At 47.6% G+C, this 23,050-nt stretch overlaps 2 protein-coding genes across 2 annotated transcripts; both read right to left on the minus strand.

Moving 5' to 3' along the window:
* Positions 1-2,236: 2,236 nt before the first annotated feature.
* On the minus strand, positions 2,237-3,910 carry LOC138912691 (uncharacterized). The gene has a single exon (XM_070213945.1). It carries the CDS (start codon positions 3,908-3,910, stop codon positions 2,237-2,239), a length of 1,674 nt encoding a protein of 557 aa, XP_070070046.1.
* Positions 3,911-18,677: 14,767 nt separating this feature from the next.
* On the minus strand, positions 18,678-19,273 carry LOC138912704 (uncharacterized). The gene is made up of 2 exons (XM_070213962.1): positions 19,059-19,273; positions 18,678-19,002 (listed from the first exon to the last, which is right to left on the minus strand). Exons 1-2 carry the CDS (start codon positions 19,271-19,273, stop codon positions 18,678-18,680), a joined length of 540 nt encoding a protein of 179 aa, XP_070070063.1.
* Between the last annotated feature and the right edge of the window lie 3,777 nt (positions 19,274-23,050).

Here is a 23,050-nt window from a genome sequence, read left to right on the forward strand (position 1 = left end):
AAGGTATTAAAGCGTAGATTATACATATATAAATTTTAAACCAATGTACCCCACAGTTCAAGAGTTATTTCAATTCAATCTTTATTTTATTATAAAAGTTGACAAATAACTCTTATGCTTCAATTTTTATTATAAAAATCAACAAAATTGAAGCATAAGAGTTTTTTGTCAACTTTTATAATAAAAATTGAAAAATAAGACTTATTTGTCAATTTTTTTAAAAAAGTAATTCTTACGTGCGATCCCTGGTATAAAGTCGAGCATGAATGTATGTATGCTGTCTGCTGTCGCACTTTAAGTGTGACCGGACAAGGGGAAAATGAAAATACCACATTTAAAATGCGCGGTTAAAAAATCCATTATATCGGAAATGTTTTCTTTGCGCCTTATTTTTAGGTAAACGTTAAATTTAAAATATCGGTTGAATCACAGAAATCCCATTAGGCTTATTTATACAGTCGAAATTTTCCTTAACCCTCTACCGCATACAAAGCCATATATGGCTTCTCACTTTCAATAATTTTTTTTGCAATAAAACGGTACATTTAATAAACCGTTTGTTATCACTTATTCTCTTTCAACTATTTTCTGTTAGATGTCTATACTCAGAACTTCTTTGTGTTGCCTTATCTCAAGTTTCAATCAGTTTTGCGCTCGCGTCTCAAGCAGACGAACGAAAGTGAATTGTGGTGAAATTAAAATTACTACACTAAAAATCAGTTTTATCACTGAAAAGTATTTTTTTCTAAGAGAATATAAAGTTTTCGTTCAAAAAAAATAGAATTTGACTATAGGTGAGCATCACATATACTATTCTATGCACAAAACTGTGGACGCCATATATGGCTCTATATGCAGTAACGCGTGCATGTTTATATTCTATGTACATATGCATTATTAGCATATTAGCTTATCAATTGTTCTTGTTCTCTTTTAGAAATGAATGCACAATTATTTTACGGTAGTTTGCAATACGCGAACGAAATCGATGATCCGTTTCTAAGTGAAGATGACAGCATAGCCGATTCCGAAGACGAAGTCGTTGATGTTTATATTTCGGAGACCAATGAGAGTAGTTCCGATGACATCTGTAAAAAGCCGTGCACTTCTAAAGCAAAGCCAAAGCCAGTGTCAAGAAAAAAGACAGAAGCACCGAAATGGAAAGCTGGTCACTTACCACCGTATTCGAATGAGACCTTTCCATTTCAAGGAAATACCAATCTTTCAACTTGTATCAATGAACTGGAGACACCGGCAGACTTTTTTAATTTTTTTTTTAACGACGATTTGATGAATTTCTTGGTTGATCAGTCAAATCTATATGCACTCCAAGTAGATATAAATAAGCCCGCTGGTATTACTCGAAATGAAGTAGATCAATTTATAGGCATGGTCATATACATGTCGTTAGTACAATTACCATCTTCAAGAGTCTATTGGAATTCGACTCTTGGTCAAGAAATTATACATGGCACAATGTTCTTTCCGCTCATACACCTTTTGCGAGAAATGCAATGTATTTCTATGCTACAACGACAAATGAAACTGTTTCACCAACTTTCACATGAAGTAATGTATACATGCATACAGAGCCATATATGGCAAACTATGGAATCAGCAGAATGCATACAAAGCCATATATGGCCCCATTTCTCCCACCCCAAACTATGCCCCCCCCCCAAAAAAAAGTCCAAATATATATTATTTTTGCCTAAATAAACACATAATTACATTCAACAAAATTCTTCCTTTATTATTTCTATGCTCATGCAGTAGAGGGTTAAAATTGCTTTTATTTTTATGATGCAGAAAACTGATCATCAAACTATTTATTAGTTTTCAAACGTTGAGATATTGACAAATTGTTATTAATATAATTCTAATCAGGGTAAAAAATTAAAAAAAATTAATGAAAACAAAAATATTGAAATAAAATATCGAGTATTACTATAAAAGAGTAGATGTCGATTTGCGTCATGTCCAAACCCAAACCATAAGACCTAAAATTCTGTAAAAAATTGGGTCTGAATCGTGTGTTAGGGGAGGTGTGCACTAAGAAATGATTTTTTCAAATTCGGCTCCTAAGGACTCCCAGGACTCTCGAAAAATGCGAAATTGTTTGATTAAAACATCAACCATTCCCACAGTTTTCAACCAACCAAGTTGATATTTTTATTTTAAGCTTTGTTTGTGGAAATCTTTGAAAGCCCACAAGATGAGCCCCAACCGATGGCCCTTAGTTGTCCGGTTGATGCGCATGAACCTTGAGATAAGTTAAGCGGTTTTTATATCCATAAGGATCGAGGTGTTTTTGGCGAAGGCAAGTAGTTCTCCTGGTTCCCTGCTGGAGGCGTCTCCTAGTGATGCCAGTACAGATAAGATGTTCCAGGGTTTCGATAGCCCCCGATTCATCACATTTCCTGCAGGCGCGGCTGTTGAGTACTCCGAGTGTGGTTGCGTGTGATGTGGCCAGACAGTGGCCTGTAAGGATTCCCACTAACAGTCTGCAGTCTTTCCGTGGTAGACGCAGTACATACTGGCTGAGTTTGTCGTTGCGCTCTTTGCACATAGTTCTTGAGATTCGGCAGGTCTTGGTATTCCTCCACCTGCTTTTTGCTCGCGTGTCCGCCTGTTTCTCCAGGGCGCTTTGGAGCGTTCGGAGGGAAACAGGCACGTTCTCCGTTCTGTCGCTCGCCAGCTCTACGCCCTCCTTTGCAAGAACGTCAGCTGTTTCGTTGCCATCGATGCCCTGGTGACTGGGAACCCAATAGATCCGCAATGACTTTGTCGTGCTAAGGTTGTCTAATGCTTCCCTGCTCGCCATCACGTTTTTGGAATTGACTGTTGACGACTGCATGGATCTTATCGCCGCTTGGCTGTTCACGAACAAGTTGACCACATCGTGTGGTCGATTTATATTTTGAGCCACTTCAGCAGCTTTCCTTATGGCGAAGACTTCCGCCTGGAATATGCTGCAGTCATTGGGTAGCTTAAAGGACAGCCTTATTTCAGGGTCCGTACAGTATAAGCCCGCTCCTACTCCTCCTTCCATCTTGGTGCCGTCCGTGTATATATTGAGGTGTTGAGTCTGGTCCCGACCCGTTTTCCAGTCATCTGGGCCCATGAACGAGATTGTTTTAACCTCGGCCGATTGAACTATGTTACCTGATGCAAACAGACGTTTTGCTGCCTTTCCTGCAGTCAGTTGTGCGTGGATGTCTATGGGGTAGATTCCGAGGATCGTTTCTAGAGCTTTAGTTGCGGTTGAATTCAGCGCCCCCGTTTTGCAGACCAATGCCTGCCGCTGAATTCTCTCCATAAGCTCGGTGTACGTCGTCTTTTCAGTGGCTTGCCACCACACTAAGGCTCCATACAGCAGAGTCGGACGCACCACCGAGGTGTAGATCCAGTGCATCAGAGCAGGTGACAGGTCCCATGTGCTGCTAAGCATCTTCTTGGATGTATATAGCGCAATGGTGGCCTTTTTCACCCTTTCCACTACTTTGGGTCTCCATGCCAGCTTGCATTCCAGTACTGTGCCTAGGTACTTGACCTGTGTTTTTGGGGTTAGCCTGGTTACGCCGATTTTCGGGGGGGTCCATTTTGGTACCTTGTATCTTTTAGTAAAGAGAATGAGGTCCGTTTTGTCCGCATTGATACTGAGTCCCATCTTTTCCGCCCACTCACATATACCCCTGAGTGTTGATTCCATTATAGAGCTGAGGGTCGATGGACAAACTCCCGTAATAATTATGCCTATGTCGTCCGCATAGGCTTTTATTTTTGGGGCTTGATTGGGGCTAATCTCTTGATTAGATCGTCGACTACCAAATTCCATAGGAGAGGCGAGAGGACCCCACCTTGTGGTTTGCCTCTGTGTGCTCCCTTTACCATGGTAGCGGTGCCCCATTTTGAATGTAACCGCATGCAGCTGAGCAGCGATCCATTATAGCATCCGTCTTGACATTGAATACTCCAAGCACATATTCCTTAATGTGTAGGGCTCTCTCAACGGTTGCTACTAGCGACTGTAGTGCCGTTTCTACAGATTTCCCCTTGGTGTAGGCGTGCTGGTTGGATGACATGAGCCTCCCTACATCATTTCTGATGTGTAGATCCAGCAGCTTTTCCAGTGTCTTGAGTATGAAAGAGCTGAGGCTTATCGGCCTGTAATCCTTGGGGCTCGCGTGACTGCACTTTCCCGCTTTTGGGAGGAAGACAATCCGAGAGGTCCTCCATTGGATTAGGATATAGCCCGTGCTTAGACATGCAGAGTATATTTAATATAGCCATGGGGTGATCCTTTCCTTGGTCGCCTGTAACATGGCTGGAAATATTCCATCTAGTCCTGGTGCCTTGTAGCCCGCAAAGGAGCGTGCTGGCGTCTAAGACATCCGTGCATCCTGGGAAGTGCGATTGCATAAGTGCTGTTACTGCTCTCAGTCTCATCGCCTGCCTTTTGGCGATTTTGAAGAATTCTCGGAGGTTATGTCTTTGGAGTGTAAGTTCCCGAGTCGACCATGGTGGCCTGGTCTTCTTCCTTGTTCTTGAAGTCGGGCATGATGCGTGAGCCTGTCCAAGGAATTACTGGATGCGTACAGTAATTCCTTGGACAGGGTCTCTAGGGACCTTTCTATGCCTCTCGCGGATTTTACTATGCCTGGGCTGGTCGCGAGTTTCGAGGTCACTGTTCTTGTAAGCTTTTCCCAGTTCGTGTTCCGGGGGTTTCTATAGACAGCTACTTTTGGAATGCTTTTAAAATCATATCTGAACTGAATATACCTATGGTCCGAGAAAGATGGTGTTCTTAGAACCCTCCATTCGAAGACCAAAGTACTCTGACCCTTTACAAGTGTTATATCTAGCACGTTTGACGAGTTGGGACTTACGAAGGTGTGCTCCTCCCCCACGTTTGCTATATATATATATTAGTAGATAGAATAAAGTCTAAGAGTGACTCACCTCTGTCGTTGATGTCTGAGCTTCCCCACACGCTGTGGTGTGCATTGGCATCTGCACCAATGAGGAGTTGGTCATCCTTCGAGCCTAGCTCCACCAAGCTGCTCAGCTCGTCTGGTTTTCTTTTTTTTTTTTTTTTGTTAGTGGTGGTGAAAAGCATCGAAAGCCAACTCGGAGCTGGGCTAGCTTGCCGAAGTCTGGGACTCTAACCCAGTAAAAACTCCACCCCCTCCCCGCTTCCCCGGCGGTACTGCCGTTAGGTATTACTTCGCCGGGGGGGGAATGCCCTTAGGGCTCTCTAGGATTCTATCCTATTGGAATTTCGCAGTCTTTCTGCGATGCGCAGTTTTTTGAGTACTATTGTGGCCATGTTGCATACAGCAGACCAATTTTCTTCTGAGTCAAGCATAATATCCACCAGGTTACAAGCGGCTGGCGTCCTCCCAACCCTCATGCTCAGATCTCTTCGTTCATTTTCAAATCTCGGACAGACAAAAAACACGTGTTCTGCGTCTTCGTTATCCGACTCGCAGAGTGGACAGTGCGGATAACTTTCATGCTTAAACCTATTTAGATAGTATTTAAAGCATCCATGTCCTGTCAACAGTTGCGTTAAGTAGAAGTCCACATGTCCATGCTTCCTTCCCAGCCATCTCTGCAGTTCTGGGATAAGCTTATACGTCCAACGTCCTGTGCTACTTCGTTCCCATCTCTCTTGCCACTTCGCAATGGTAAGTTCTCTGCACCTTTTCCGTAGGGGTTCAGCAGGTGCGATTCCTGAGCTGCCTGCTCGGATCTCCACTGATTCCAGTGCCAGCAGGTCGATCGGTATGATTCCCGATATTACCAATGCCGCATCATGGGATACCGTGCGGAACGCACAGCATACCCGCAGGGCACACAGCCTCTGCACGGAGTCGGCTTCTTGCATATAACTTTCCGTTTCAGTGGCTCGGGCCCATATGGGAGCAGCGTACATCAGCGTCGATGTGACAACGCTTACCAGTAATCTCCGACCTGGTTGCCTCGGTCCCCGAGTATTTGCCATAATCCTCGAGATTGCGGCCGCGGTCCTACCTGCCTTGCCACTAGCGTACGCTAGATGATCTTTGAAGGTTAGCCGGTGGTCAATCATGACACCCAAGTATTTTAGGCTTGGGCGAGATTTTATTGTGGCTTCTCCAATTTTGATAGTTGCCGTCTCTACTACCTGCCTGCTACTTATCAGGACTGCTTCCGTCTTGTGCGCTGCCAAGGTGAGTCCCTTGGCGTCGAGCCATGCGCTTGCTCGTTTCCCAGCTTCGTTGCAGATCTTCTGCGCATCTGGGAGTTTCTTTGCAGAAACTACTATGGCTACGTCATCGGCAAAGCCAATGAGTCGTGCCCCTTCTGGCATCGTGATCGTAAGGATCCCATCGTACATGGCATTCCATAACAATGGGCCTAGGACTGATCCTTGTGGGACTCCCCCGCTCACCCTGGGGGTCGATTGCCCGGAATCAGTTTTGTACAGGAGCAGGCGGCCTTCGAAGTAGCTCGCTATTACTCTCTGTATATACATTGGAACATTTAGGTTTCTCAATGCATTTAGAGTATGGTCCCAGCTAGCGGATTTGAATGCGTTTTTAACATCCAGCGTTGCCGCTATGCAGTACTGCTTAGTGCCGTACAGCCACCTTTTCCCCTCGATGGCTTTATCTGCGATTTCACACAGTTTACCGACGGCGTCAATGGTAGATAGTCCCTTCCGAAAACCGTACTGCATCTCTGAGAGGCCGTTAGTTTCGACAAGGGCACCTTCTAGCCGGGAGTGGATTATTCTTTCGAGAATTTTACCCACCGTATCTAGCATGCAGAGTGGCCTATATGAAGAAGGCTCCTCCGCCGGCTTGTCCCCCTTTGGTATGAGTACCAGCCGCAGTTGTTTCCAGCGACTAGGGAACACACCTTCTGTTAGGCATGCGTTATACATGTCAACATACTCCTTTGTGTTTGCCTTTATGGCAATTTTAAGGACTTTGTTCGGGATGCCATCTGGTCCCGGTGCCTTGTCGTCCAGTATTGTCTTCAATACCCGGAGGACTTCTTCGGCACTTGTGAGCTTTATGCTCGCCGTGTTCACGATCTGTGAGGTTCGCGCCATACTCTCTTGCTCTGGGAATAGTGTTTCCACTATCCTTTTTAGGGCGACTGGGCATGTCGGCGATGGCCTACTAAATACCCGAAGCCGTTTTGTGACGAGTTTATATGCGAAGCCCCGTGGGTTGGAGTCTATTTCTTCGCATATATTGTTAAAGCACCTGCGTTTGCTTTCTTTTATTGTTTTTTCCAGGGCTCGTCTTTTTTCCCTGAAAACTAGTTGTAGTGCCTCAAAATCGGGCCTCCCTCTTGAGCGTTGGTATGCGCGTCTTGCCCTGTGGCAGTCTTTCCTGGCTTCCGCAATGGATTGGTTCCACCAGTATGCAGGTCTTCTTCCTGATGGGTTTCTTCCCTTTCTCTGCATAGATGCATCACAGGCTAGTTTGGTGTAGTCTGCGATGTGGTTTGCCCGTTCTTCAGCTGAACCGCTAGTGGAGAGGTCCTCGAAGAACATCTGTACCATCTCCACGTCTAGCGTTTCTATTTTGTACCCTGCCACGGTCCTAGGAACCCGTGGTGGGCCATTTCTGGACTTTATCGTGCAGATTATTGCTGCATGGTCACTACCCATGTAGGTGTCACTAACCTCCCAGCTGGAGCCCGAGGCCAATCCAGCGCTCACAAATGTGAGGTCAATGATGGAACTGGTGCCGGCTCTAGAAAAAGTCGGTTTCGTTCCAGAGTTCAGCAGCACTAGGTCAAGTGCGGCGAAGCTCTCCAGTAGCGCCTTTCCCTCGGATTTGTTCGGGGAAAGCCCCAGTCGGTAGCCCAGGCGTTAAAGTCCCCGGCTATTACGGCTGGGCAATTTTCCCGGGCATCTTCTGCAATCCCTTCAAGTACAGATATTGCCTGGCGAAGGCTAAGGCTTGGCGGCAGGTAACAGCTATAGAACGCTATACTATTCACATGGGCCCTAGCGAAGCAATTTCCGCTTTTTTTTCTGCTAATCTGAAGCTTCGGATTTCCGCAGCTCCATATTGCCGATTTTTGGCTATCATCTGCTAGCCATTCTCCGGAATTTCTATTCCTGTATTGCTCGCTTATGAGTGCAATGTCTACGTTTTCCTCGATGACATTTTGCTCCAGCAACAATTGGGCAACCGCACAGTGCACTATGGGGCATTTGACCACTTTGGTTGGCCAAAACCCATTTTTTAAAAGTCGTTGAAACAAAAAATGTTGTTTGGGGATGTGTTAACAAAAGACCATTTAACAATGTTACGTTTACAGAAATCCGATGGAGGTAGCCTCTGTTAAGGTAGGAGCTGTTAAATCAGCTGTTCGATATGCAATTATCGAGCTGTTGAATTTCGACTTTTTGCTTGCAGTTTTAAAGTGCTTTAAATTTAAGTTTTTAAGCAATCCAAGTAAACTTTTTGGATTGGATTTAAAGGATTATGCTATTTACTAAGTAGTTGTGTGGTTCGACGACAAAAATGAGACGGTTTTTTCTTACAAATGAGTGTTAAAGGGAGTGGTCTAACAAGTACATTTTTATAAGAAAACTAATTTTCAAATGGAGCAACAAAGTGAGTCCAGCGGAGTCCACTTCTGGAACCTATTGGGATTTGTAGATTATTTAATTGTTGTTAAAATGTATATGGTCAGAATCGCCACTTATTGCCACTTTTTCTGTAATTTAATTTTTTAGACCATAACCTCAAATTTCACAAACTCCTATCGTTTGCACTGGTGGCTAAGGAAGTAAGGACTTTCGTGACTTTAAATTATTATCAAAATATAGTAGAAATACTTAGCTTTGTAATTGACTAACTTAAGTGGACTTTAGCGGCTTTAAAACGAAAGTTCCGCTACAACTTGAACAAAAAGTCGTACAAATGTAAAGTAAATTCTTTCATTTGCCCCTTTTTTTGAGAACTTTGGGATATAGTCGTCCGATTTGTACAAAACTGTTAATATTGTTTTAAAAACTTACATAATTGCTATTTCTAAAGTTATGTGCATTTATCTCCAAAAACAGCAAAGTTAATTTGATCGTTTCTATGGCAGCTATATGATATCGTTTTCCGATCCGGATGATTATCATATATAATATGCGGGGGGATAAGAAATGGCAACTGGTAAAGTTTCATGTCAATATCTTTTGAAATGACCGAGTTATTAATTTCGGCCAACAAAAGTGGTCAAATGCCCCATAGTGCAGTGGTTTAGGTTTATTTGAAGGAACTTCATTTACCCCTAAGCCCTTGCATAGCCCTCCTGAAGTACGGGCATTTCCCATTGTTGGGTGGTCGCAATCCTTCTCCTTCTTGCGTTTGCAGAGCATGCAGCAGGCCCTTGTCTTGCAGCCTCTGGCTTGGTGCTCCTTTGCGCCGCAGTTGTAGCAGCATTTTGTGCAGTCCTCTTGGATCCCGTTCCCGGCTATATGGCCAAGCTCCATACACTTAAAACACCTTTTAGGTGTTATCTTTGGGCGGATTCTACACGAAGTCCAACCCAGCCTGATTTTTCCCCTCTCTATGAGCCGTCTCCCTATGTCAGGCATGACTCTAAGTGTTGCAGTTTGCGTGCCACCGTATGCCGTCCTTAGACTCATCACCGCGGATTCTGGCAGCTCCACATCGAACTGTGATTTAACCGCACATAGAATGTCCGTTTTCTCGGTGATCTCGTCTATATCCTTTACCTCGACCAGCATTGTCTCAGTCAGCGCTCTGACATCAACATTGCTGCCCAGGACCGCCTGCATTGTGTTCTGAAGCTCCGCGGTTTTTGGGTCAGATACCTTGTTTAGGAGGATTAGTAATTCCCCCTTAGCTGTGCGCCTGACAGCCTGTACGGCTTGTCCTAGCTCTTTCAGCTGCGGTTCAGCCTTAACCTTTTTAAGGATGTCCGCATAGGACCCTCCAGAGGAGGTGGCGATCACTATCGCGTCATTGCGAGGCGGCCGCATCCTTGGTTTCCTTATCTTCTGTCTAACCTGTTGCCATTCCTCAGGCTTCTTCCCAGGTTTTTTTGGCTTGCTGGTGCTCTCTGTCCCAGCGTGTTTCCCCTTTTTAGCACTTTGGCTGGCATTGCTGTCCGGTGCCTTGTGCATCGCCTTTTTTGCCGGTACAGCTAGCGGCAGCTAGCTCGCTCAGCGAGCTCGTCTGGTGGCGCCGATCTGTCGTGTGCCATGTAGCAGGAGGCTACTAAGAGGCGCTGCTCCTCGCTTTCTAGCATCACCGCAGTCAAGTCGTCAGAGCTGTAATGAGGCATAAGGTTAGCATGGATACCCTTCCGCACAAGTACGGCGCTTCTGTTCCTGCTTACCGTTGGTGAGTAGAATGTATTGTAGTTTGAGGACCTTAGTCCGGCCACGATATTGCCCGAGGCAATCCATGGTTTTTGAACCAAGGCTATGTCGACGGACCCTTGCTCTAGGGCAATAAGGAGCTCCGCCGATGCGAGTCTGCTTTTATGAAGATTGAGCTGCAGCACCCTCAACGTCATGGGTGGCTGGCTCATCTCCGCTCGACGGGTTGGCTATTACAGTCAGGTCACCGTCCTCTTTGTCTTCCAGTCGTCCAGAGCAAGTTCCTGGGCGGCATCCACGATGGCTTCCAGACCTAGGTCCTTCTCCACCTCGCCTGCTTGCAGGATGTGTGCGCCTTTGTCGTTGGGGTGTCGCTTCTTGAGGCGCAGGTAGACGCTACCCATGCCCCACGCCATCTTCCCGAATCTTGGGTACAGCAGATCCTCCGCCTCCTTGTTGATTTCAAGAACCACACTTTGGCCCCCCTCGTTGGGTAGAGGGCTGGCCATGTGGGACGTCTGATTCTGCCGTTGAAGCAGCTTCAGCGCCCGATCCCCTTGGATTGCGACGTGCCAGTTGGCAGACCGTTTGCGTCAGCCACTTCCTAGTCGGATCGTCGTTGCACGTCAGGATTTTCACGCCGTTCAACCACCCTGCACCATCGAATGTGTGCATGGGGGCTGTGGGTGATTCATCCATCCGTGCAAAGAGAGAATCGATCAGTCGCGCATGGACGATCTTCCAGCGCGCCTCCGTCATCTTCCCATTTTCGTCGTTCCTGTCAATGAGTGCCACGATCAGGTGTCGGTTGACTACATCACTGATTTTAGCCCTCGTGTGAGCGTTGCCTTTTGTTGGCAAGCATCTCCTCCACCTTGTTGGCAAATCCGCCTGTCGACGCCATCGCGGGTTTGCTTGCGAAGTGCAGCCTTCCTTCTTCAATCCTTTGCTCTGCCCAGGATATCTTTTCCTTTTCCTCCTGGGAAAGGTCCGCTTTGTCCTTGAGCCGGCTCTTGATCTTGAGGGCTGCCTTGTACTGCGCCTTGGCCTTCATCCCCTCGCTTGTACGCTTCGGCCCTTCCCTACGCGGGGAGTTGGAACCTGGAACCGGCAAGCGGGTATGGCTTGTTTTGGCTTCGTGTAGCACGCTCTCCGAGTCCGAGTCTACTACAACTACGGCACCCGTGCGGCTTAACTTTGCCTGAGATGTTATGGCAGTAACTTTGCCGCTGGAATGACCTGCTCCCGACATCCCAGGGGTTCGACCGCTGGCGACACGCAGAGAGGATTGCTCCTCCCCGTGCCCGCCGATGGTCTTAGTCATACTTCCCACCGACGTTTGGGCTGACATCCCAGCCCTGATTTGCTCCTTATCTCCGTCCATACTGGTTTGTTTTTCCGGGGAACCACCCACTTGCGTTTTATGCCTACCGCAAGGCACCTCCAACCATGGCTACTGATTCACTGCATTGCCCCGGGCAGGACAAGCGACAATGCATTACCCTGCTCGGGGTAATGCAGTGACCATTGCCCAGCCGGCAGCCTCGTGGAGGGTTCAGCTGGAGTATTTTCGCCAGCCAAGGGTATAAAAAGTACTTAAAATGTTGTTTTTACATTGTCAAAAATCAAAACGCCTACTTTCTACAAAGTTACAATAGTTTTTCTATTATTTTTTTGATTATTCCTATGGGAGCCATAAGATATAGTGGTCCGATCCGGCTCGTTCGAACATATGTACTACCTGCAATAGAAAGAAGATTTTTGGGAAAGTTTCATCGCGATAGCGAGGGACTAGTTCGCATAGAAACGGACAGACGGACAGACTGACAGACGGACAGACGGACAGACGGACAGACGGACAGACGGACAGACTGACAGACTGACAGACTGACAGACTGACAGACTGACAGACTGACAGACTGACAGACTGACAGACTGACAAATTGACAGACCCGAGCCGCTTCGATTGGCGCAACTGACTCTTACTTAAGACCATAACCGTCTGGTTTATGTCCCCTTCTTGCTAGAGCTGTGAAAACATCAATGGAACAATCGATACTATCGAGTGGGGGCCTTTCAGCGGCAATATCGAGGTTTTTTCAGCTACCACGATACCATCGGCCTGCATAGGGCTTTTTTGACATTTTATGGAAATAAAATTGATGAAACAGCTTTTTTATAGTGTAACTCATAGCCAATTTAATGGCTATAAAACGTAAAGTACAATTAAGAACAAATAACATGAAAACCTAACAGAATGGCGATTAACAAATTTTTATAATTACACTGTGCAGCATTTTTAGTGCTTTTTAAATTTACCTCGATGGATGCTATATTTTTGGATTCGTTACGAATTCCCAGGATAAACTGCGTTTTCAAAAAAGTTCCCCGACGCAAGGATTCTTAGCAAAAGGACCTCAAAGTTCGAAAAATGCAGAAATTGGCCAACTTTCCGGAGCTCTCAGAGGCAAACGGATTCATGGATTGATTCGATGCTAAAGTTTTTTAAAAGATACCTTCTTTATCTTTCAAACCCCATACTTAGAATATTTTTAGAATTTTTTTTAAGGCAGAAATAGATTTCAGAAAACATAGTCAAAAAACTTAAAAACATACAGCTGCGGTCAAAATAGTAGTAGTGTTGCCGCCCTGTGTTTTAAAAGTTTGTTGTTGTAATTCATCTTCTTCTGGTGATATTGTATTGATTATAATTGTACTATTAGACTAATTGGATAAGAAAAGTGACAACAAAAAACTTTTAAAAACACATGACGGCAACACTACTACTATTTTGACCGCAGCTGTATACTTTTATGTTTTTTGACTATGTTTTCTAAAACTTGTTTCTCCCTTAATAAAAATCCTATAATTATTCTAAGTATGGGGTTTGAAAGATAAAGAGTGTATCTTTTATAAAACTTTAGCATCTAACCAAACCATGAATGGGTTTGCCTCTGAGAGCTTTGGAAAGTTGGCCAATTTCGGAATTTTTCGAACTTTGAGGTCCTTTTGCTAAGAATCCTTGCGTCGGGGAACTTTTTGGAAAACGCAGTTTAACTTTGGAATTCGTAACAAATCCAAAAATATAGTATCCATCGAGGTAAATTTTTGATGCTGCATAGTGTTATTAATTTTTATTATTTTTAATAAATTCAGCAGGACGGTGAGCATGGATTCTAACGGACAATGCGCAGGCATATGATGGACAGGTTGGACTCCACTGCCGTCCACTTATTCCTGGTGATCCTTCCTTCCGGATTGCCCTTGTCAATAAGACCGAGTATGACTCGATCCTTGGTGATCTCTGAGAAGGAGACCGAAGGCTGGACCTTAATTCTCTTCGTCGAAGGTTCTGGTAGCTCGAGGGACCGTTGCCGCTTCGTCTGAGCACCTTCTTGTGTGGGCTTATCCTGCCCATAGTTGGGATGCACCAACCTTGCCCACTCAACCTTCTTCTGCCATTCTGGCGAAAGTGTGGCCATGTTGCTTCTTGCCTGAGAGCACAGAGTTTGGGCGGCAGTCCTCCTTTCTGCGTAGGTGTACTTGATTGCACCAGTGGGGGGCCGGTGGCCTTGGCTTTGCCTACCGTTGCCTTTGGTGCTTTTGCTCCTGAGGCGCACGTATCGGCTTACTGTTAACGCCACCCGTTAACCCCAATTTGGGATGCGGCCCTCTTTGTACCGTGCTGGTGCTTGCGTTGGAACAAGTGCTGACTCTTGGCACGGTGTGAGGAGTTGAATAACTCCCCACAAATAACAGCAGAAAGAATAACGGATCGCCGGTCGCATACCAGTTACGCGGCGAATGAGCGTAGTAGCGGCGCGGCGAAGAGAGTGTAGAGAATGAGCGTTTGGAGAACAAGGGAGAGTGGAGACTTCTCTAACAGAGCGAGAGTGTCGGGTGCAAAAGGAAATAACGGAACGGCACCGGACCTTGGACTCTGCCGTGGACTTTGGACCAGGAGGTCAAGTGCCACATCTCAGCAACAGAGCGGAAACCAGGCGTGCCACATACACCATTGAAATCAGCGGGACAGCGGCAACACGCAGAACTACCATTTAAGACCGTGCGTGAAGGACAAGTGGGTCAAACAGGAACCACGGACATTGGACCCGGAGTGGAGAGATGCCGCGGACAGAGCGCAAAGGGGAAATAACGGTACCAGGAGGCCCTATATAAAGCCGCCGGGCGCTGGCAGCTGGATCAGTCGATCACGAAGAGTCAATCTATCAAGATCAGTCCAGATAATCAAAATGAGCAAGTCAGCCAGTACAGTGACCTGCAAGTGAACAACAACCAGTCGAGTCGCCGGAAGCAACGCCTTGGGACCCTACAAGGAGAAAGATCGCTACGTCGAGACGTTCGGGATTGGATTACCAGGAATCTCCGAATTGAGACACAGGTAGCTGAGGTCCAGAGGGCGTCACAGGGCTAGGTCAATGTGATGCGTTTTTATTCCTGTCTCAACTAAATCCTCGCATCTAGCCTGGAGCGTCAAACAGAGTTTGAGTGCTGAAAGCCTGCGACAAGAAATCGTGAGCTTGGGGAGAAACCTATCAGCCAGAAGGGAGATCGGTCGATCGTTTGCGGTCTCGTGTGGAGAACTCCGTGTAGTCCCGGTACGATCAAGACCCCGCGTACCAGAAGCCACGCAACGTCAAGCCACGCACCCACACACCACGACAGATCGCGCTACGAGGAAACGTCACGGACGATAAGCCAAAAGCAAGGGCGGAACGTTCGTTTGCACTAGGCGTAGAAGCAAAGTGAAGCGCTCGGCAGTATCCCTGCGTAACTTGGACTGCCAGCGCGATCTGAGTGATACACTAGTGAGAAGGGTAGCTTATCGAGTGCTTATATAGGTTAATTAAATTAGGATAAATTGAGGTGATAATACATTGAAGCTTATAAAACTATATCGCTCTGCACGCGTTCTCCTCGAGTTCTTGGCCAAATGTAGGAATTATGCAACACTATCTAGTATTCGGTATATACTAAATTTTGAGCTGTTCACACTAGTGGGACTATCCGGGACAGAGCAAGAGAGCGCGGCCTCTGTTCACCCTAATCTGAGAACGGTGACGCTTCCCTAAACCCGCTCAGCTGATCTAGAGCGAGTTCAAGGCGCTACGAGTATTAATCGATTCTACGCAGCAGAGACGAGCAGCGCCGAGCATCTTCTGGGAGCTTCAAAAATCGTCGAGGGAGCTACGGAATCGGAGCACCCAGTCAACGAGGAGAGCAACGAGTCAGCCACGACGGCCACGAGTGGCAATACCAAGGCCAGCCGAGCCTACAAGATCACTGTACTACAACACCCGCAAAAAACCCACTAAGAACCCGTGTATTCTGTGCCTTCTCACTGTCGTTAATGTCGGAGCTACCTCACACGCTGTAGTGTGCATTGACGCTGTTCCTAGCTTTCTAGTATCTGTGAGGAGTCTTTAAACTCCCCGCAAATCTCGAAACAGGAGGCCCTGGCAACAGCGAAGGCAGCGAGAATGCGGCAGAATTCAAGGGCATCCAGGTCCAGGGCAAACTTTAACTTGGACCTGGCGGACCGTGAAATAACGGTGCCGCGCTGGACCTAGGACATTTGCCGCCAAAGGGCAAAACGGTCTCGGTACATCCGTGGACCTTGGACCAGCACAAAGGGGATGCACCATGAACTTACGGGACACACGTGCCTTTTTTTTTTAATCAGTCTGTTTATTATGGGGAATGGGTGTATAGAGATGTGGGAGTGATGTGTACAGAGTTTTTTACATGGAAAGTATAGTAAGAAAGCGAATATAGAGAAGAATTTGGGTTCTGATATCCCTGCGGGACTTCCGCGTGGCTTTGCTTCGCAGGGTCAGGATTTACTCTGGAGCTCAGGGGGCTCATCTCAAGGTCCCTCGTCGAACTTCCTCTCGAGCTCTCTCTATTCTCCGTAGGGTCTTCATGATTACGGCGACAAAGTTGTTCATCTGGGCCCAGAACTCTTCCTCCGAGATCACGCGGTCACGGTTGCCAGATTCGGCTCTCTTGAGCCAAATCTGCCTCTTTTTTTCGCGTTGGCTCTTTGGCCCATTTTAATTGAATTTGGCTTTTTTTGCTAGTAGCGATAAAATATATTTTAAACTTGAAAAAACGAATACATTTTTGTATTAATGCATTTTTTTGTTTGCAATTTTAAATTTGATTAATGTCTGAAACCCAAAAGTGTCAGATCGAAACTAAATTGTTCCGCTGGTATGGTAATTTGGTATATGGTAAAAATTTTGCGTTTTTATATTCAAATTGGCTCATTTTTAATCTTTTTTTTGGTTCATAAAAAATGTTTGAAGTGGCAACCGTACATGCGGTCTCCCAGGGCAACAGGGTCCCTTGTCTCGCCTAGGAATTCTTCCCTTTCACGCTAAAACCGTGAGCAGGTGAAGGTCACGTGCTGGCCGGTCTTCTCCACTCCACATTGGAGGCAGCTGTGGTCGTCGTCGCGACCGAATCTGGTCAGGTACCTCCTGAAGCATCTATGTCCGCTTAGGATCTGCGTCAGCCAGAACTTTACTTCTCCTTTTCCTTTTTGCATCCACCGCTTAATGTCGGGAATGACCTGGTAGGTCCAGCGTCCTTTCGTGGATTGCTGCCAGCGGGCCTGCCATGTTCCTAAGCTCCTTTCCCTCACTCTAGTTTTGATGTCGCGGCTCTGTGGGGGGGTGCATCGCCTTCCAAGCGCTTTGACTTCTTCGTGAATCTCCCTAGCCTCGATTGCCAGAAGGGCTATGGGGACCATTCCGGAGATCACAAGGGCTGCATCATCCGATTCCGTACGGAATCCGGAGCAGACTCTTAGCGCGCATAGCTAAGAGGTTGATACCAGGTCCTTTATATACGACTCTGTGCCAACAGCTTCGGCCCATATAGGGGCGGCAAAAAGCATTGTTGCCCGAGTTACCGACTGCAGAAGAAGTCGACGCCCTCGTTTTGGTCCTCTTGTGTTAAGCATTATACGCGACAGAGCTCTAGCGACATTTGCGGCCTTTTTGTTCGCTACGAACAGGTGCTCCCTGAAGGACAGTCTCGTGTCTATCATGACTCCCAGGTAACGTATTGCTCTTGCTGAGCATATATAGGAGCCTCCAACTTGGATGCCTCGACCGCCTTGCAGCTGGATATGAGGACCGCCTTGGTTTTGTGGTGCGCTATGCTGAGACCTACCGACGAGAGCAACTCTTCGATAATTGCCACTGCTTCGTTTCCGAGTTGCTCTGCTTCCGTTATAGTTTTGGCCTCGATTGCGACTGCTATGTCGTCCGCATAACCTATCACGCTGGTTCAGCATCCCAGCGCGCTGAGTTGAAGGCATTTCTAATGTCCAGGGTCACGACAAGGCAGTACTCCTTACTGCCTCCCCGCCATCTAGTACCTTCTACTGCATTCGAAGCGATGTCCTTTACTGTCGAGATTGAATCCACCGTTGATCTCGCCTTCATAAAGCCGAACTGCATGGGTGACAGGTCCCCGGCTGCTGAGATGGTTCCTGCAGTCTGTTGCTGATGCACCGTTCTAGTGCCTTGCCTATATGGTCGATCAGGCATATGGGCTGTACGACGACGGGTTCTCTGTCGGCTTGTTCGGCTTGGGTAGCAGGACCAGCTTCTGGATCTTCCACCGCAATGGAGCAATGGCAATGGTTGACGACGTCAGCTAATGCTTCAGGGTGCTCGAACATCGCCAGCTTTACTGCGATGTCCGGGATGCCGTCCGAATCTGGAGCCTTTCTTACGGGCAGGTCCCTGGCTACCTTCAGTATTTCATCCGTTTGGACAATACTCAGAGATGTAGCTGCTGCTGCTACCTGTTCGCGCTGTGGAACTGGGCGCACTGTTGGAAACAGGTGCTCTACAATCTCCTTCGTTTTGCTGGCTTCGCCTGCGGCAAGGGGTTTTGCCTGGCTCATCTTTTTGACCACCACTTTGTATGCTGGGCCCGAGGGATCCTGGTCGGCTGCATCGCATGGTTCCAGGAAGCATTTCCTCTATGTCAGCTTGATGAGTCTTTTTAAAACTCTGCGGGTTTCGGCGTATTCCTGCCTCCTGGGCGACCTCTCGCCACCAGTAGACCGGTTCTAGGTTACGGTGGTGGCTCCTCGTTTCCCTCATGCTGGCTCTGCATGCCGTTACCATGGCTTCCATTACCTTCTCAGAGCTGCTTTCCGCGTGCTCGCCCAAATCCGGGTCTCTCCATGTCCTGCAGAACGCGTCCTCCTGGAGCGTCTTTGGATTGAAGCGGCTGTGTGTTGAGGCTGATGCCGCCGGTCGATTTCGCGTTGTTTCGCAAATTATGGCCTTGTGATCGCTAGCGGAGTAGATTTCTGTGCTTGTTTAAACAGCGAGCTGCTGCAGAAGGTGAGGTCCACGACTGAGCCTGCTCCGCCTCTTCTGAAAGTGTGTTCCGATCTTGTGTTTAGTAGGGCTACATCGAGTGACGAGTTGGTTTCGAGCAGGGTTTTCCCTCTCGCGTTCGTGTAGGCCGATCCCCACTCCTCTGCCCATGCGTTGAAGTCCCCATCGATGACCACGTTCCTCTTTCCCCGTGCATCATCCACCAATTTGTCCAGTACTGATGTGAAGTCCGGGAGGGTGAGGCGCGGTGGCAGATAACAACTATACACGAAGAACTCGTTCACCATGGCCCGGATGAAGTAGGATCCGACGCGCACTTGTTGGGGTCGGGATGAGCCGATCGTCCAGATAGCTTCTTCGCACCCAAAATGTAGTTCGGCCCGGCGGTCTTTTTGTACGGCTCACTGATCACCGCTATGTCCGCATCGATTTCGCGCAGGGTCTGGCTTAGCAGATCATGCGCGGCTTCGCAGTGGTTGATGTTAATCTGGATGATCTTCACCTCTCCGACGATTTTTTGCTCATGGGGCATCTCCTGCTGCCCGCGATTTGCTTCACATCTGCCTTCCTAGCTCAGTCGCAAAGAAAGCATTTTGCTTCCTGCCAGCAGTCAGCGACCTTATGCCCGGGTTGCCCGCACTTCAGGCAGCAGTCGCTGCGCTGCGCTATATGCCCAAACTCAAGGCACTTTTAGCACCTCCGTTCGGATGCCCTTTCTCGGACCCGGCAGTTCGACCTGCCCACCTTTACCCTCCTTTCTGCGAGGAGTTTTGCGGCTATTTGCGGTGCAAGTGCGAGCACCGCCATTTTTGTGCCCGCGTAATTCGGGCGAAGCGCTTTGACGCTTGAAACGTCCACCTGGTGGCCCGTTAGGGCGTGCACGGCTGCTGCTACTTCCTCCTTGGTGGTCAGGTCGTATAAGTCGCGTACTTCAACGTGGGCCTCTTCCACAACTGTCCGGACGCAAGCCAGGTCTCCAAGGACGTTGCCTAAGCTTTCCTTGATGGACTAGGTGTCCTCCCTTCATGCGGCATCCAGTTCCAGGAGGAGATCTCCCTTTGCTGTGACGTTCTTGCGCACGTCTTCCAGCTTGTTGTACTCTCTCCTCGTTACCAGGTTGAGGACTTCGCTGAAAGAGTGCCCTTCGGTTCCCTTAATGATAAGGGCGTCAGGGCGAACCCTCTTGCTCGGCTTGCTCTTCTTCGGAGCCGTCTGCTCGGACGTCCTTGTCCGAACTCTGCTCTACTCCGTGAGGGACCTTCCTGGCTCTGGCCCGCGGGTGATTGCCTCTCTGGCAACTTGGCTGTAGGAAGCTAGGCCTGGCGTTGTCTGCGTAGCCGTGCGGGTTTTCACAACTGCCGATTCTTTTTTTAGTATAACTCCCTCGCTGGCCGAGAAATTTCTTTCCGACGCTCGATGGTGGTTTTACCGCCCTTATCCGGTTTCAGGAGCCCTCTTTTTTTTAATCGAGACCGCCTAGCGGTGGGGTTGGGTGACAGTGCGATCCTTTGTCTTTACCTCTATTGTCCTACGAAAATTCAAGGCGAATTCGCCTTGGCGGGCTTTGTTGTAAAGCAGTGCCGCGCTGACAGAAGCTCTTGGCTGCGACACCAAGCAGTGCGTCTACGGTTGTCTCCGATGTGGCAGCACTGGCCTCTGGTGCGGCGGGGTGGCAACGCTGGCCTTGATCAGCTGGGCTCTGCTCGGGGTTTCGGAACACTAATCAGCTGTGATCGTTTGCGGAGCTTGGGAAAGCGTGGGAGAAAAACAGTGGAAAGGAGGAAAAACCAAAACAGATGCAGAAAAAGGGGAAAGCGCAGGATTTGGATTACCCCCGGCCCTGCCTCCTCTGTCCAGCAGAGATATGCTAAAGGGCGACTTTCCGGATCTCGGCGTCTGTAGATTGGAGGATCTCACCCTGTGTTGGCCGCGTGAGTACCAAGCTTGGCGAGGTGCAGCAGTCTTCCTTTTTGCAGCTGGGACTCTGATGCACAAGAAGAATTACGGGAGAGCTACTTGAAAATACGTCCGCGCACTTTGAATATACCGCCTGTCTTTACAATGAGATTCAAGAGAAGAAGTCAAAAAATTGAGAGTACCGTTACAACCGAGTGCTCTACACCCAGCTCAAGATACCAGAGTCAAAACGCTAACACAAGGCTAAGGGCCGGTTTCTCGAGTCCCTTTCAAAGTCCCTGATAGCTATCTGTTCGAAAAACTTAAAGACCAGATAAACAGTTCCTAAAAGCAAATCCGCTTTATCGACTGCTTTAATTTATCTGAACGAGAAACAATTACAGAGTACTGTTAACGCCCAGAATTGTGCTGTAAAGCGCAAAAAATGGCGTGCTTCGATTATTTCATCAGCTGTTTGGGTATAATTCAAAGGAAAAGTCAGCTGTGATTTCGTTTCTTCTTCTTAGTTGGCTTTGGGAAATCAGCTGTCATTCAATCGAGCCGAAAACGCTTAACAGGGACTCCGAGTCCCTGTCAAAGTTAACTCTCACATTATTGCTCGAGAAAGCCAAAATGCCTTGGCAGGGACTTTATCTGTCCGAGAAATGTTAGCCGGCACTCGAGAAACCGGCCCTAAGACTGCAAAGGTGAGATCTGCAGGAAGCAGAGATTGGATCAGGACGGCAAGGTGAGCGCGGATCAAGGGTGTGCCAGGCATCGGTAAGGCTGAATTCTCGGGTTTGATCTGCCGGGCCATTTGTTTCTCAGGCAAGAGCCAGACTGACATCCGGGAGTCTTGCGATACTGGCCGGACCTCGAAAGGAAGGTTGTGCAGACTTTTTGTGTCCTACAAGCCGGGTGAAACTGGAGGGACGCCGTTAAGGAACGACACAACAGGAGTCAGCGAGGAGCAGGCAGGAGCCGGAAAGCAGCGACGCCGTTGAGGAGCGCTGTCAAGAAACGCACGCTATAATCTTGAGCCAGGGAAGGCACGACGCCGACCAGGCGAGCCGCGAGCTAGCTGACGTAGAAATAAAATTTGGTGGGACGTACACACAATATTTCTGAGCTAGTCGCGGTGTTAACGTAGCTATATGGCTCGATATGGCCCGACGCAATCCATGGCTCTTGAAGCAAGGCTATGTCGACAGGCCCTTGCTCCAGGGCAATCAGGAGCCGATGCGAGTCTGCTTTTACGAAGATTGAGCTGAAGCAAACTCCGTATCATGGGTGGCTGGCTCATCTCCGCTCGACGGGTTGGCTATTACAGTCAGGTCACCGTCCTCTTCGTCTTCCGAGTCATTCAGAGCAAGTTCCTGGGCGCCATCCACGACCTAGACCTCGCCTGCCACCAGGATGTGTGCTCCTTTGTCGCCGGAGTGTCGCTTCTTGAGACGCAGGTAGGCACTTCCCATGCCCCACGCCATCTGCCCAAACCTTGAGTAGAGCAGATCCTCCGCCTTCTTGTTGATGTGGCCCCTTGACCCCCTCTTTGGGCTGGCCATGTGCAGAATTTTCCACGGCTGGATTCTGCGGTTGAAGCCTCTCCCATCGCTCCTGCGTCATCTTCTTATTCTCGTCGCTTTTTTCAATGAGTGTCACGATCAGGTGTCATTTAATTGCCAATTTTATCAGAGGCTTGCAATAAATTATTTTCAGGGAACATCTGTAAAATTACAAGCAGGCAACGACAGTATCACTATAGCCGCTGTCTATTGCACAACGATTTTTACATAAGACCAATAAGAGCTGAAGAGCAATTCTTGGACTTCTATTCACTCGGAGATCGCTTTATAGCTGAAGGAGACTATATTTCCTCTGGCCAGCTGACCCCAGAAAACTTTTGCACTTAGTTGACTTCGCTGTGACCAAGTACATCCCAAGTAAATTAGAAAGCGCCAAATCTTCTTCTTCAAAGAGTAATCATCGCATAGAACTAAATGGCTTAAGTACAAATAGTACGTAAGTTCCCATATTGATCTAATCTTACAATTTAACATTGATCGACCTGCTTGCATTGGAATCAGTTGAGATCCAAGCAGGTAGCACAGGAATCACAAATGCTGAATCCCTACGGAAAAGGTGCTGTTTATGAATGAATTAGTATTAATGTTTTTATAGGTTTTAAGTATTTTATTAATAATGAGCGGGTTTATAATAGGGTTTATGCGGGTTGCGATTAGCGAGCGGTTGCGGTGGTACAATTCAACTATATAACTATAAAAATGTGCCGAAAAGATAATAGAAAAAACGTATGATATTCCAATACCAATGCAGAATGCAAAAACAATGATGTGCATTTAACTAGGTGCGATTAGAAAACAATTATAAATGATCGATCAATTTCTCAACA

This window comes from Drosophila takahashii, chromosome 2R, assembly GCF_030179915.1.
Source record: "Drosophila takahashii strain IR98-3 E-12201 chromosome 2R, DtakHiC1v2, whole genome shotgun sequence".
NCBI classification, from domain to species: Eukaryota; Metazoa; Arthropoda; class Insecta; order Diptera; family Drosophilidae; genus Drosophila; species Drosophila takahashii.

Excerpts from the sequence above, each read along its gene's own strand:
- LOC138912691 (XM_070213945.1), bottom strand. The coding sequence starts at position 3,910 with ATGGGGCACCGCTACCATGGTAAAGGGAGCACACAGAGGCAAACCACA.
- LOC138912704 (XM_070213962.1), bottom strand. The coding sequence starts at position 19,273 with ATGCCCCATGAGCAAAAAATCGTCGGAGAGGTGAAGATCATCCAGATT. Across the intron at positions 19,003-19,058 it reads GCTCATCCCGACCCCAACAA|TTGTTATCTGCCACCGCGCC; the intron begins GTGCGCGTCGGA and ends CTTCGTGTATAG.